Source organism: Dasypus novemcinctus, chromosome 26 (assembly GCF_030445035.2).
Source record: "Dasypus novemcinctus isolate mDasNov1 chromosome 26, mDasNov1.1.hap2, whole genome shotgun sequence".
Classification (NCBI taxonomy): Eukaryota; Metazoa; Chordata; class Mammalia; order Cingulata; family Dasypodidae; genus Dasypus; species Dasypus novemcinctus.
Window position 1 is genome coordinate 23,540,629 of NC_080698.1, and position 13,626 is coordinate 23,554,254.

At 40.4% G+C, this 13,626-nt stretch overlaps 1 protein-coding gene across 9 annotated transcripts in view; it reads right to left on the minus strand.

Annotated features, from left to right (window-relative positions):
- The window catches only part of CADPS (calcium dependent secretion activator), a 488,130-nt gene that overhangs the window by 106,265 nt on the left and 368,239 nt on the right, over positions 1–13,626 (minus strand). For 4 of the 9 annotated variants that reach the window (XM_058288916.2, XM_058288912.2, XM_058288909.2 and 1 more), the window contains 2 exons: positions 12,254–12,317; positions 11,720–11,843 (listed from right to left, as the gene is read on the minus strand). In XM_058288916.2, coding sequence (XP_058144899.1) covers positions 11,720–11,843; positions 12,254–12,317 — 188 coding nt within the window. Of the gene's footprint in view, positions 1–8,411; positions 8,430–9,304; positions 9,374–11,719; positions 11,844–12,253; positions 12,318–13,626 lie in introns of all 9 variants that reach the window. The other 5 variants (XM_058288906.2, XM_058288905.2, XM_058288914.2 and 2 more) reach the window with 3 other exon arrangements.

A 13,626-nucleotide genomic window follows, 5' to 3' on the forward strand; every position in this document is an offset into this window, starting at 1 on the left:
AAAATAGTGAAGTATCCCCAGGCTGATCCATAACCTGTGAGATAAGCAGATATATATTTCCAGCTAAATGGGTCTTGATGCGAAATTCAGAATGGGATTCCCTCCCGCCAACTGTCCGGATTCTGAGAGGGAGGTTTGCCACCATAGAAAAACATGCTCCCTATTTTTTTTCCTCACAGAGCAAAACAAAAACATCATACCTTGCTTTCCAACTCCATTTACCCAATTACCATTGCTCATGTTTACACAATTAAATCTGCTTGGCTGAGAGAGAGAGAGAGAGAGAGAGAAAGAGAGAGAGGGAGGGAGGGAGGGAGGAAGGGAGGGAGGGAGGGAAGGGGGATGGAGGGAGAGAAAGAGAGAGAGAGAAAGAGAGAGAGAGAGAAAGAGAGAGAGAGAGAGAGGGAGGGAGAGGGAGAGAGAGAGAGAAATGTGACTGCAGAAAAACAAAAAGAGAATTCCTCTGTATGCTCAGCTAAGCCAAGGAAGAGAAACACCCAGGAGCGAGAGACACTCCAATTAGCCCTTAAATAACCTGACCATCTCCAGTTCCAGCTACTGAATTGCCAGCCCCTGAAGTATCATATGACAGAGAGATATGATTGATGAAAAGCGCACTTCCCCCCAAGCTCCAGCCTACTGATGCGCCGCTGAAGATGCCAGTGTTTTTAATATGTTGTTACTGAAAACAACTAGCCTGTAGCACTACACTTGCTAGATTTGGAGGTGGCGGTGGATAAAAGCAGGAGTAGGAACAGAGAGCTAAGCAGATAGCCAGATCATACTTTCCAGAGGGCCCTGCCTCCCTAAAATGATGGACTGAAGATATTCAAATTCAAAATGCATTCTTCAGTGGGACTGTCCATTATGTATACTTGATCCACTTGCTTTTCAATTACTCTTGGTCAGAAGGTTGGATCCCGAAGACAGTATAAAGTGCATGTTCATAAAGACGGACGAACCGTGGATTGTTTTTTCTAATCTTTTCGTTGGCATCATCTCTGACTCCTCCTTGTTAGGACATGGGCAGCACGACCTGTCCATTCCACCTCCAACATGCCTCTGGACTTTGTCCCCCACTGAAATAGATCATAGTACCTACATGCTTGCTGAAGTGGGTGAGTGTGTGACTCAGGTCTCAGCATCTCCACCTACACTGCTGCAGAAGCCTTCAAGATAGTGATTTCTTTTCTCCTCCCATTTTGTATCTTGGTATCCCAAGGCAGGCTTTGCCCCTAAACCTAAGAAAAGGGAGCTTATTTCTGGATGGCCACTGAACTGGACATCTGTTTGCCTTGTCTATGCAGTAACATACCCTGGGGAATTGCCTCTCCTCTGCTCCATGTGGTTCTGGGGGAATGTCAAGTAATGTAGCCTACCCAGGTGATCAAGTGACCCAAGCCTGGCCAACCATAGCACCCTACCCTAGAATAAGTATTGTGATTGATTCAGGGATTACCATGTGACCCAAGCTGGGCCAATGAGAGCCTTCTATGGAATTGTATACAGTTGCTTGATAGGAACTTCTTTCCGCTGGGGTCACTAGCCAGTGTGAAAGCCTTCTGCTCTCTATGGCCATATCACCCTTATCCACAGCCACATGACAGAAGCCTGTTGGAGATATCAAAACACACTTAACATGCCAAAATTCTGCAGCCCTAAGGCCAGTTCCTCCATGGTTTCCCAGCTACATGGGCCAAAATATTTCCTTTTCTTGCTTGAGCTACTTGAGTTGGGTTTGTGTCACTGGCTATGGCAATAGTCCTGATTTGCCACATCTACCCAGTCCCCAGATACTCTTTGACGTACATGGCCACAGGCTGGAAGAAGAACAGAGGCCCACACTTCAAAAAGGCCAGGGAGCACATCAGTCAGTTCTTCTGGGGGACCCAGCCCTTGGTCCCCATGACTTTTCCCTCTGTGATACAGTAGTGAAGGTGGCCTGGGTGAAATCCCCTGTGCTGTACTCCTGCAGCACCTTGCGTTCTTCTTTGCCATAGTCATCAGACTGTGATTACCAGTGTTCTCCTCTGCAATGCAAGGCCCATGATGGCTTTTGCACTTTGTTCACTCCCCCAGTGCCTGATATAGCTCATGGAATTAGTGGGTATTTAGCTAGTTATATGTGGATCTTCACTGAAATGTTTCATTTGAAGTTTATGCTAAAAAGATCATTCAGATGTCTCCTACATCCCTTGGACACCCAAAGTGCAATCCCTGGATCAGGAGCTTCACCCTTACCTGGGAGCTTGTTAGAAATGCAGACTTCGACTCCCCTTCCCACAGCTACTGAATCAGAATCTGTATTTTAACAAGGTCCCTGGAGATTTGTATGACCATTAACTTCGAAAAGTGCTGCTTTTTGCTCCCTTTCTGAAATTAAGCACTATGTCTATATTACTCTTTTGGGTTTGTTAGAGTTTTTTTTTAAGTAACAAAAACAGATAATAGCAGCTAATATATAGTGAGCATTTCCTATATGCAAGGCATTGTACTAAGAGCTTTGTCTGGAATATCTGTCTTTCATAACGACTCTGTGAGGAAGGAACCATTATTAACCCCTTTTTATAGAGGACAGAAGTGAGGTTAAAAAGGATAAAAATCGTGATGGAGCCAAGGGAGTACTTGAACTTTTTTTGTATAACAAACTCCTGAGTGCTCAGTTTGATTCAAAGTTAGTTATTTCTTGGTGCTGTACATATATATATGTTTCTAACATGTGGACCCTGGATATCATCAGATGCCAGCTGGAAGCATAGCCCAGTTGTGGGCTATCTGGCAACACCATTATCTCTTGGCTGGAAGGTAAGATGGCCACGTGTTGGAAACTGAGGCACAGTGGCCTCACAAGGAGAGACGTGCTGTCTCCATGGCTATGCTTGCAACCTAAGGAATGCAGTAATTAAGAGTTCCCAGCAAATGGGATGAAGCTGTTAAAGGCTAAAAGAAAAGATGAGTACATACATTTTGTAGTGAATAGAACATTTAGATTTTGTACCTTGAGATAAGATTTTTAAAAATTCCTTAGAGTATGGGTAATGCTGATAGTTAACTGCATGTTACTGCTTGTTGTCACGGAGGCTACATGTTCCTGCTTATTGTCACGTAGATGGAGGTATATAGAGAGCCCCTTGTAAACAATAAAGTTGTTTGAGGAGTTATTACTCGCAGACCTCCTGATCCCAGCTCTCTCGCTCGTTCCTTCCCCTTTTCTCTTTCTTTTATTCCCGATACCCTTCGGATTCAAATCTCCAACAGCCGTGTGGGGCGATGATGGCTCCTGAATGATTAACAGTCACTAACTACTCATCTCAGTTTGAAACTGGCTTATCTTCTCCATGCCCAGTTACACCAGCTGTCAAATGAAGGTTTGTGATTAGATGAATGAAAAGTCCCTTTTTGGTCTTAAAATTTTACTGCTAGCAAATCACAGGTTTCATAATGATGGAAGTTGGAAGTGTGGGCTTTGGAATTAGACAAGCCCCGTGTTCAAATTTGTTCTCTGCAACTAATAAGCTGTGTAGCCTTGGGCAAGTTACATAACCTCTCTCTGAGGATTTCCATGCCTCTTATTTCCTTGAGTGTAAGAGGCACCTTTTAACATATCTGAAATCTGAATGCATCTTTCATGGGATGCCATGTCTCAATTTAATGCACTGTTTCTTTCTTAGAAGTACATAAATCAATGGTTCGTTTTCTCATTGATGACATTTTAGATTCAATGAAATATAGTAATAAAATACTTATCTCATAGGATTGTTTTGTGAATTAAATGAGATACACATGAAAATACTGAGCACATACTAAATTCTCAATAGATGACTGTTGTCACCAGCATGAGCAGCACATCTTTGGTAGAAGGGACATTGGTTTCATATTTGTTGGTTCATGCCAAATTTTTAACACTTCCTCATTTCCTTCAAGATTCTTTTTGGAGACGGTGTTTGAAACATGTTTCTCCTTGTCCCCCAGTTTTTGCCTGACTTTTGTAAAGTGCAGATGAGGTGCTAGTCCACAGAATAATTTGGGCCTGGAAACCCTGATTTATGCATCATTGAAGCAGGAGGGATGAAAAGAGAAACATTTATTCCACCGTGTTTAAGATCTGAAGAGTGAGAAGGAACTCATCTCAGAATGGTCTGGGTCTTGCCAGGGAGGAAATTTGCCCTCATTGGTTCCCTTGGGAAAGACAGCAGGTTGCTGGCTGCACTATGTGTTGTGGTCTTGCAAGCTTGGTTGTTTCTTTGTCTGCTTTGACAGGTTTTGGACCTGTAGGAAATATGACTGGTGAAAGGGAAAGATACAGAACTTCAACACTACAGAATTTGCTTGGAATTTCTATGGATGGATTTTGATATGCTCTGGAAGGTTTCTTTTAATTGGGGAGAATAAAAGTCCTTGGTTCTTTGGCAAATTCAGGGACACCTAATTGTCCACAAGAAGAAGACATCACAAGGGAAAGATTTTGGCAGTGATTTGGTTGCAGAAAGGACTGTTGGATCTTTTGATGGCCTTCCTATATTAGAAATTACAGTTACTTGTATTAGTCAAGGTTCTCTAGGGAAACAGAATCAACAGGAGATATCTGTAAATAGTATAAGATTTTATAAAGTTCTCTCATGTGCCATGGGGAAGTACAAGCCCAGATTCCTAAGGCAGGTTGCAAATCAGGGGCTTTGATGAAAGTCCAGTGAAGGTCCTTGATGAGTTCCTGGGAGACATTGGCTGTCCAAAGACAAGCTGGGAAATTCTCTCTAATGTTGAACTCACTTCTCCTTTAAAGGCATTCAGCTGATAGGATAAAATGCCACTCATTGTTGATGGCAATCTACCTGGTTGATTTTAGATGTAATTAGCCATCTCTGCAGTAAACACACTGATGAGTAAAGTCCATAAAGGTTCTTATATTAAAATTAGCCCAGTGCTTACTTGACCAAACAACTGGGCACAATTACCTGGTTGAGTTGACACATTACCCTAATCATCACAGTACTTTTGACCTTACCTACTGAATAAATGGATACTATCCAAATGCCCACTCAACCAGCCAGGAAGCCCACAGAATAGAAAGAGATAATAAAAGGCATGGAGCTTGAATTTAGATGGACCTGGATTCAAATTCTGGTTGAGAAATTCACTTATCCTCTGAATTTCTTCTTCCTCATCTGTAAAAGGGGAAATAATAAAACTTTCTTAATTGGACTAGATAAAGATTAAATAAGATAATCCATGTAAAGTCTTTAGCATAGTGCTTGGGTCCATACATGGGCAGACTGGCTGTTTGTTTGTCCATCTGTCTGTCTATCTATCATCTTTTGCAAAGCCTTGGCATGTATAAAGGAGAACATTTTATTTCAAATTCCAATGAGATCGTTATGATGCTCAGAATATTATGCAAGTATTTAACAAAGAAATAAGGCAAAACAGCAAGAAGCTGTTGGGTTCAGAAAGTGTGGTAGTTTCAATGGAATATATTAAGTATTTAAAATAAAAGAATTCATTTTCAGGAGTCAGATTTTCTTTAATGGAGTAGTAGCCTTTTGCATCTTTTTTTTTTGGTGTCCTGTAATTAAATGGAACAGTTAATTACTAATAATGCCACAAGACAGAAAGCATAAGTCCACCAAAATGCCATCAGCAGAGTCCGTTGACTCTCAAGGCACAGCCTGACTGAAAGCCTCAGGAGCTGTCTGTATCCTAGGCCCTGGCATTCCACCCCACCCCATTTGCACATGTAACTCCCTCCATCTGTACCCTGCCACCTCCATCCACACAGTTGGTTGTGCATGTCCATCCACGTCCTTGTTCTCTGCTCCCTTTAAGGAAATTGGGAAGTGGATACGAAGAAAAGTTTAGAGGTCAGGAAAGAAGTAATTAGGTTTATAATGGTGATTGAAATCTGACATGCCTACAGGAGGCATTCAAACCAATCTCAGCTTTGGCCTTACAATGTATGTACGTATGTATTCTATAATTCTTCCACCAATTTTTAAAGTTTTTAAATAATTTGTTATTTTTTTAGTTTTCATGTACACGATAAATCTGACCTTAACTTTTAACTCCAGTTTCGCTCTATTCCTCTTTCTCAATCAATTCTCTTCCTTGCTGCCAGCTTTATCTTTCTGGAATGCAAGTCACCAAGCCATCCCTTGCTTAGAGCCTTCAATTGGTCTCTATCACCTCTTGAGGTGAGAGCTGTGGACATTTTTCTCTGAAAAAGCCATAAATCTGAAACAAAGTTGGCATAAATTCCATAACCATCCTTGATCCATGAGACACTATTTGAACTCTGTGTTATTATGATACATTAAGACCTTTGATATCTTACCCCTGTCTACCTTGCAACCATCAGCACCTATCACTGCCATATTTCACCCTGATCTTCAGCTCTAAATTACTGAATTATGGAATTCTGCCTGGGCTCAGATTCTGGCTCTACCACTTACCATTCTAAGTTATTTAACCTCTCTGTGCCTCAGTTTCCTCATCTCTAACATGAGAATAATAATAATACCTCAAAAAGGGTTGTCAGACGTATGAAGTACAAAGGGTTATGAGACATTTAAAGTACTTAGAATTCCACCTGGCATACTGTATGCATTCAATAAGGATTTGCTATTTTTATTAGCTATATGGTTTTATATATTTGCATGTACTACTCCATCTAGGAGGCCTTTTCCAACCCCAGCCTCCTTTCACAGATTCAAATTTATCTATCAAGATTGCACTCAAGCCTCACCACTCCTGTGAAGACTTTCATAGTTTTGTGATAATGTGCCCATCTCTCTTACAATTAAGTCTACTAATAGAGGTTGCAGCACACTGAATATGTAATATAAAGATATGCATCCATTTGTACAGATGCTCCATAAGGGTGGAAGCTGTTTCCCTCTGTTTACATATTCCTGGGCTTTATTTCTTTTATGGTAACTCTTTTTTCTTGACTTATTTAAATGTATTTATTTTTAATTATTGTAACATATCATAAAATTTGCCATTTAAATGTACAATTCATGGGCATTAATTATGTTTACAATGTTGTGCTACCATCACCACCATTCATTACTAAAACTTTTCCATCACCCCAAACAGAAACTCTGTACCAATTAAGCAATAATTTGCCATTATCTACTTTCCATCTTTATGAATTTGCTTATTCTAGGTATTTCAAATAAATGGAGTCATACAATATTTGTCCTTTTTTGTCTGGCTTATTTCACTTAACATAATGTTTTCAAGGTTTACCCGCATTGTAACATATATCAGAACTTCATTCCTTTTTATGGCTGAATAGTATTCACATATTTATCCATTCATCCATTGATGGACATTTGGGTTGTTCCCACCTTTTGTTATTGTAAATATTGTCACTATGAGCACTGGTGTACAAGCATCTGTTTGAGTCCCTGGTCTCAGTTCTGTTGTGTACATACCTAGGAGTGAGATTGCCAAGTCATATGGTAACTCTGTGTTTAACTTTTCCTGTCTTTTAACATAATGCCTGGCACATGGTAGGCTCCCACTAAGTACTTGTTGGATGAATGAATGAATGAATGCATAAATTATTAACGAATACCTTCCCCGTCAAAGAGAGAAAGGCGTGGTGTGTTAAACACAAGTTTGTTTGTGTGATTCAAATATTTATCACTAGCCTGGCACTTGGCATGTATTCAAAATGTTTTCTGAATTGATCTGAAACATGCTTGACTTACTGTTAACTTTGCATAAGTGATAGTCATCTTTTGAGAATCCATTAGACTTTAAAAGCAATGATAAATACTATATAGTTATTAAAGTTTTAAGACAGAGCTCTCCTCAAAAGACACTCAGAAACCTTGTGGCCAAACAAGAAGACAACTTCCAAAGCCATAGACCTTTTTAATAGCTTCCCTCTTGTGAACCTTTAGCCAGAACCCCTGTCCAGCCACCCTGTACACCCATCCTTCTTCACCACATGATACACACAAGAACAACACAGACACAACTTCTGTCTATCTTGGCTGATACACATTCATTGAAGAACACAAATTTCTCAATAGGGCAGAAAACAGAAAAAAAAGAAATGAAAAACACAAAGGAAGATTGATTTGGTTCAATAACTTTTTAACAAAGCACATGGGGCCAAATCACCGGAATCCTGAAACCAAAGATGAAATGAAGCTCCATAGCAAACCAAAATTCTGACCCTTCAAAGCTTATGCCTTTATGGAAATTCTGCTCTATGAAGGTCAACATCTAAAGGGCATGAGATATATTGAGACAGCACAAATTAACTCCTTAAGTATTATTGCAACTCCACATCAGTTTCTGGGAGTACATACCTTAAGGAGCTATTGGAAAACAGAAACAAAACAAAACTAAATATAACTCAACAGTCCTGAGAGTTTATAAGGCATATACAATTGGTTCACCTGCGTCCTTTTGATTTTCTATATGAAAGAGAGAGCACAACAAGGAGAGAAAGGGAGAGAGAAACAAGAACACATATGCAGGATTAATGAGCAAGTGGACCAAAATGCCCCCCACTTATGCGTGATACATGATATTGGAAAGAAAAGGTTGCCCTTGGGTTCCCACTGCCCCGAAGCGTGGGGCCAGCAAAAAAAAGGCTCCTTCACAGAGGTGGAAAATGCTGCACAAATAGAAAATTAGTAAAATTAAGTTTAATGCGAAATCAACCTATGAAACATACATGAATTCTCCAAGTGACAATTAAGTCATATGTTCTAGCCAGAGCTTAGAGGACAAGGCAAGTCAAAATCTCCAGAAAGAGAGCAAGGAAAAGCTTCCCAGCTTGAGAGAGAACAGACAGGAGGCATTTAAGATCTAATTTTTACAGAGAGTGGACCACCTCATGTGATCGCATACCCATAATAGTTTTGACATCTTAAACGTGCAAAAGAAGGCATGACTTTGCCCCAGATGTCCGTTATCTGACACCCAACACATTGTTTCCCAGCCTAGCTGCTACCTTTTGATTGTGTACCAGTGACAAGCACTTTACAAATTGGGGTTACATACAAGCAAAGTAAAAATGCATTCAGGTCACAGACAGAGAATAACTGAAAAACTTACAGACAAATCTGAATTTATCACAAACAAATGGCTTAATTGTCTAACCTGTTTTAGGCTGATAAAAAGTGACTCGACTTCTCACACTGGGTTTCACAGACAGAACCAACAGACAAGCCAATGCTAAAAAACTTGAAGCAAGGAGAGTGAGTTGGTTTGGATCTGGATTTTCTTGAAATAATGAAAACAGAAAGAGTGAAGACAGCATGGCGAGGAGGTGGTAGGTACTCACGAATGGTTAAATCCATCACTTGGGAGGCCAAGCAGAAGACAGGATGCTCATACATTTCTCTCTTTTTCCCTATAAAAGAGGATTTGGGCATGCAAGAGGCTTAGGTCAGAGGTAAAGAGGTTAAAGGTCACAGGTTAGAGGAAAACGTTACATTAGCTCAAAGGAAAATAGCCACAGAGTATTTTGGGATCAACACAGGATAAAAGAAAAAGGAGTTTCAAAATTGGAGATCTATTGGATTAACCATTCAGCATGCCGTGAGTCACGAGAGAGATTGTGACCATGATTTGACACGTCTCTTTAGAACTGTTTGCAAGAATACAATGACCAAAAACATCATGAGTAAAGGGAAACAGAATTTTATTGATTTAAGGCTCCAAGATACTAAGGATTTCAGACTTTAGTATCTAAGGCTCTTGAGGTATTTCTTCATAAACATAGTCTCCAGCATATTACTGCAACTTCTTTCCAAAATTCTCAGATAACCAAGCTGTCAATGCTCACACAGAAGGGGCTCAAATGTAAAAATGGCAGATTTCTTTTCTGAGGGTAGGATCGGAACCTTGTAAAAGAAAGTTGCCCGATAGTAATATCTTTAGAGCTGCAATGTCTCAGCCTGTGGTGGACTATGTTCATGAAAGAAAACCTGACAACATGCAGCCAGAGGATGTTGGGTTGTCTGAATTAACAATCCCAGCATGCTTTGAAATTGGTGTCGCAGCCACTTTTGCAGAGGAAACATCAAAAAGTGGCTGAGCCAATCACGGACAAGGAAGGAGAGAAGCAGAAGAGAGCAGGTAGTGTGGAATGAGGTACTTCTCTGAAAAGAGAGTTGGAAAAAAAAAGAATTGGTTTCTTCAAAGAATCCCCAGACCTAAAAGTCACAGTGCAAAAGATAATTAACACAACCAAGAAGAATTGAGGCACAAAAGGAAATTACAGACTAGCTGATCTAATTTGGAAATGAATGCATTTTTACTTACAGATCTTAAAGTTTGTTTTTGGATATATTTATCTGAAAGAAGAGAGCAGAGCTTACCAAAAGACTCGTAATAGCTAGACCAAGACCTATGAAGCAGCAGCCATGGCAACAGAATGTTTCCTGATCCCCGCCCGACTCTGGCCTGGCCTAGAACTATTTAGGTACCCAGTTGATTTTACCAAATACAGCCAGTTATTGTGCCATGGGAGAGTGAATACTGGAACAATTATTTGCTAATATAGCCCTTTAACGATCTTGTTTCTCTATTTTTGTCACTCATTACCAAGTCAAGAGTTGATAAACATCCTTTTAGTGCCCAATTCTTAAGTGTTTCTCCCTGGATGCATAACAATGAATTCATAACCACTGGTACACAATTTGCATTGTTAGACAGACAAAATTGAGAGCGGGAGGACACGTAATATACGGAACACTGCAAATTTGACATGATCTTAACCTAATTCTCTAAGGAAACCAGGACTTGGGCAGGGTAAGTAATGGGGTTTTGGTGGTTGTTTCGGTCTTTTTGGTTTCCTGTCATGTCCTGAAGGCAGACAATGTGCACTTGCTGGTGTTAGGTGCCATGTTTCACGTGTGAGAGAACATCAGATTCCAGAATACGGACACATTTTGTTTTGCACACAGACCTTCCACATTTATCCACTTACACCACCGGTCAAGTTGGGTGTGGTTTTCAAATCACCCTATAGCAGCCAACAAGGTAACAATGAAAAGTGATTAATACCTTTGTGAATGAACAGGTCCCAAAGAACCCTAGCTTCTCAAGTAGAGTTTACTCCAAGTGACTTTTGGATGAGGACATGGTCATCAGTGGCCACTACCCTAAAAACTTATGAGGGCAGTGGTAACAACCGTCCTAGGTCTGCAGTGACAAGAGCAAATGGGAGCTAAAGCAAACGTGGAGCCATCAGAGATGGCATGACACTAAGCGACCGTCAAGTCTGGAACACTACTCAAAGAAAAGATACTTTCAGGGGACAAGGAAGAGTTAGAAAATCCAGTTGTTGCTTTATTCAATTCTTTTACTTCCAATGCTATCAGCAGTGGACAACAAACTTTGTTTATCTCTAACGAAGAAAAACAAACCTTATAGAACCCTTTCCTAGGAAAACATGAGCCACAGAGCAGATACCGAGGGCCAACACAGACTCTCTAAGGAACTGAGTTAATCTGATATATCCTATATTCAATATTCTCCACTGACAAAGATGGTTTTCTGAACCTCTGTTCTTTAATTTGTTTGTTTGGCCATAACCATGGAAGTGCTTACATTTCAAGTGCTCTCGTGTTTCAGCTGAACATACTCAGATTGACCACTGTTTTCTGGTGCCCATCAAAAAAGAGGGAGAGATTTCCCCCAGGGAGGCCTACCAAAATATAAATTCAAAACTGGGGGCAGAAGGAAGCCTTACCTTCGATTTTGGCATACTCTGATAGCCGAGAATAGTTGACTAAAGCAGCTTGCTCTAGACATTTACGGATGACAGTTTTTACCTCCTCCTGTGGTACTGGGGTAACAATATCTTTCATCAAAACCTTTAGGGGGAACAACGACAACAAAAGACTATGAAGAGGGTTCAAACAGACTTCTTAAAGGGTACAAGTTTAAAATTAGTTATAAACGCTTCCTTGTGACTTAATTCTGATTTAGAGCCATTGCTGAAGAGAAAACACCAGCACGGTAATGTCTGGTCAGGGCAGCAAAGCCCACCCATCCCTTGGCGAAGGCTAGGGGTACCGTCCTCAATGTTCCCCACTCTGAGGGTCTGAAGAGGAAATAGCGAGGATTTTGGCAGTTTCTCCCACATTTATTCTGATATTTGATTAATTGTGAACACTTCCTTACATTTTTTTTTAAAAAACTAGGTCATTCAACTACAAAAATTCATTACAGTTATGTTAATCTCTCTGTATATTTGTGATTTGTCATTGACTTTCTTTCTTACCCTTTCCAAGAGTGAGAGAGTAGCTTTCAAAGCACCTTCGGGTCGACCAAATGGAAAGCAATACCTAAAAAAGACATAAGATTCTTCAGGTTGCCCAAATATATTACATTTAGCAGGAAATATGTTGCAATTTGATTCCTATAGCAACTCTCTCTGAGGAACGGAAAGTGCTTTTTATTTTGTCACGTTGTGTTATGTTAATCTGAATTCACACCATATATGTGTGTATATAATGTATATATGTGTATGTGTGAATAATGACTAAAGAGGGACTCTGCAAATGTCTGCAGCAGGAGAGAATATTTAGAGTGATGACATAAGGCTCTGTTTGGATTTCCATTGTGAAGGAGAACCATTTGTTAGTTCAAATGTGACCTTATTTATTATTACAGATACCAGCTTTGAAAAATATTAGTTGAAACCGGCTGAAATTCAAGCACACTCATTTAAATCCCCAAAGGTTTAATGTACGAAATAGAGTATATTTAGAGCTAATTCATGATTCTGCTACCTGTTCTGCTCTGCTTGTGCTTTTTAATTGTTATTGGACCTTTTGTTACTGGCAAAGCATGTGCTGTATAATGTGTGATCAATAAAGATTTACCCAGAAGGAATTTTTTTTTCTTTTAGGAGGTACTGGGAGTTAGACCTGGGACCTTGTAGTTGGGAGGCAGGTTCTCAACCACAGAGCTACCTCCACACAGCCTCCCCCCCATGCAGGAGGATTTTGATGGCACAGACAGAACTACGCCAGGTGGCATGAAAAGCTCTACTGGCTGCTTTGGGCTGACACAAGCCCTTCAGAACACTGTCTCTCATTGCACAGAGAGAAGAGTGAAGGCTATTTAAACTCAGACTATCCTACATATGATGCATCCTGCTACTTTCACCTGCCAACTGGGTGGTCTTGGGCAAGTTACTCAACCTCTCAGGGCCTCAGTGTACTCATTTGAGTGGGGATCATAACAACCACCTAATGAAGTTGTGAAAATGAAAAAAAAATGAGTTGATGCTTACCTAGTCTCTAGTCCTGTGCCTGGCACATAAGAAGTGTTGAATAAAAAGGAAGTGCTATTACATTTTTTTTTTTTTTTTGAGTTACTACTCTGGTCCAGGAATCATCAGGGCAGCGTTGGAAACGCCTAAATTGCTCCTAGGAAGAAGTGGGCTGTGTACTGCAAAACTTGACAGTTATGATTTGCTGGTGTCTCGAGGGTGTGGGGAAGATTCAACCTGCCACGGCTGGCCCAAATCTTTTTCTTTCTCTACCTAGTCACCTCGTCCTGTTTCTGAGGTCACGGAAAGTGGAGACTCTCCCGTGGGTACCACTGCCTGTTTTTCCTCTTTACTAAGTCCTGATTCGCAGGCATTTT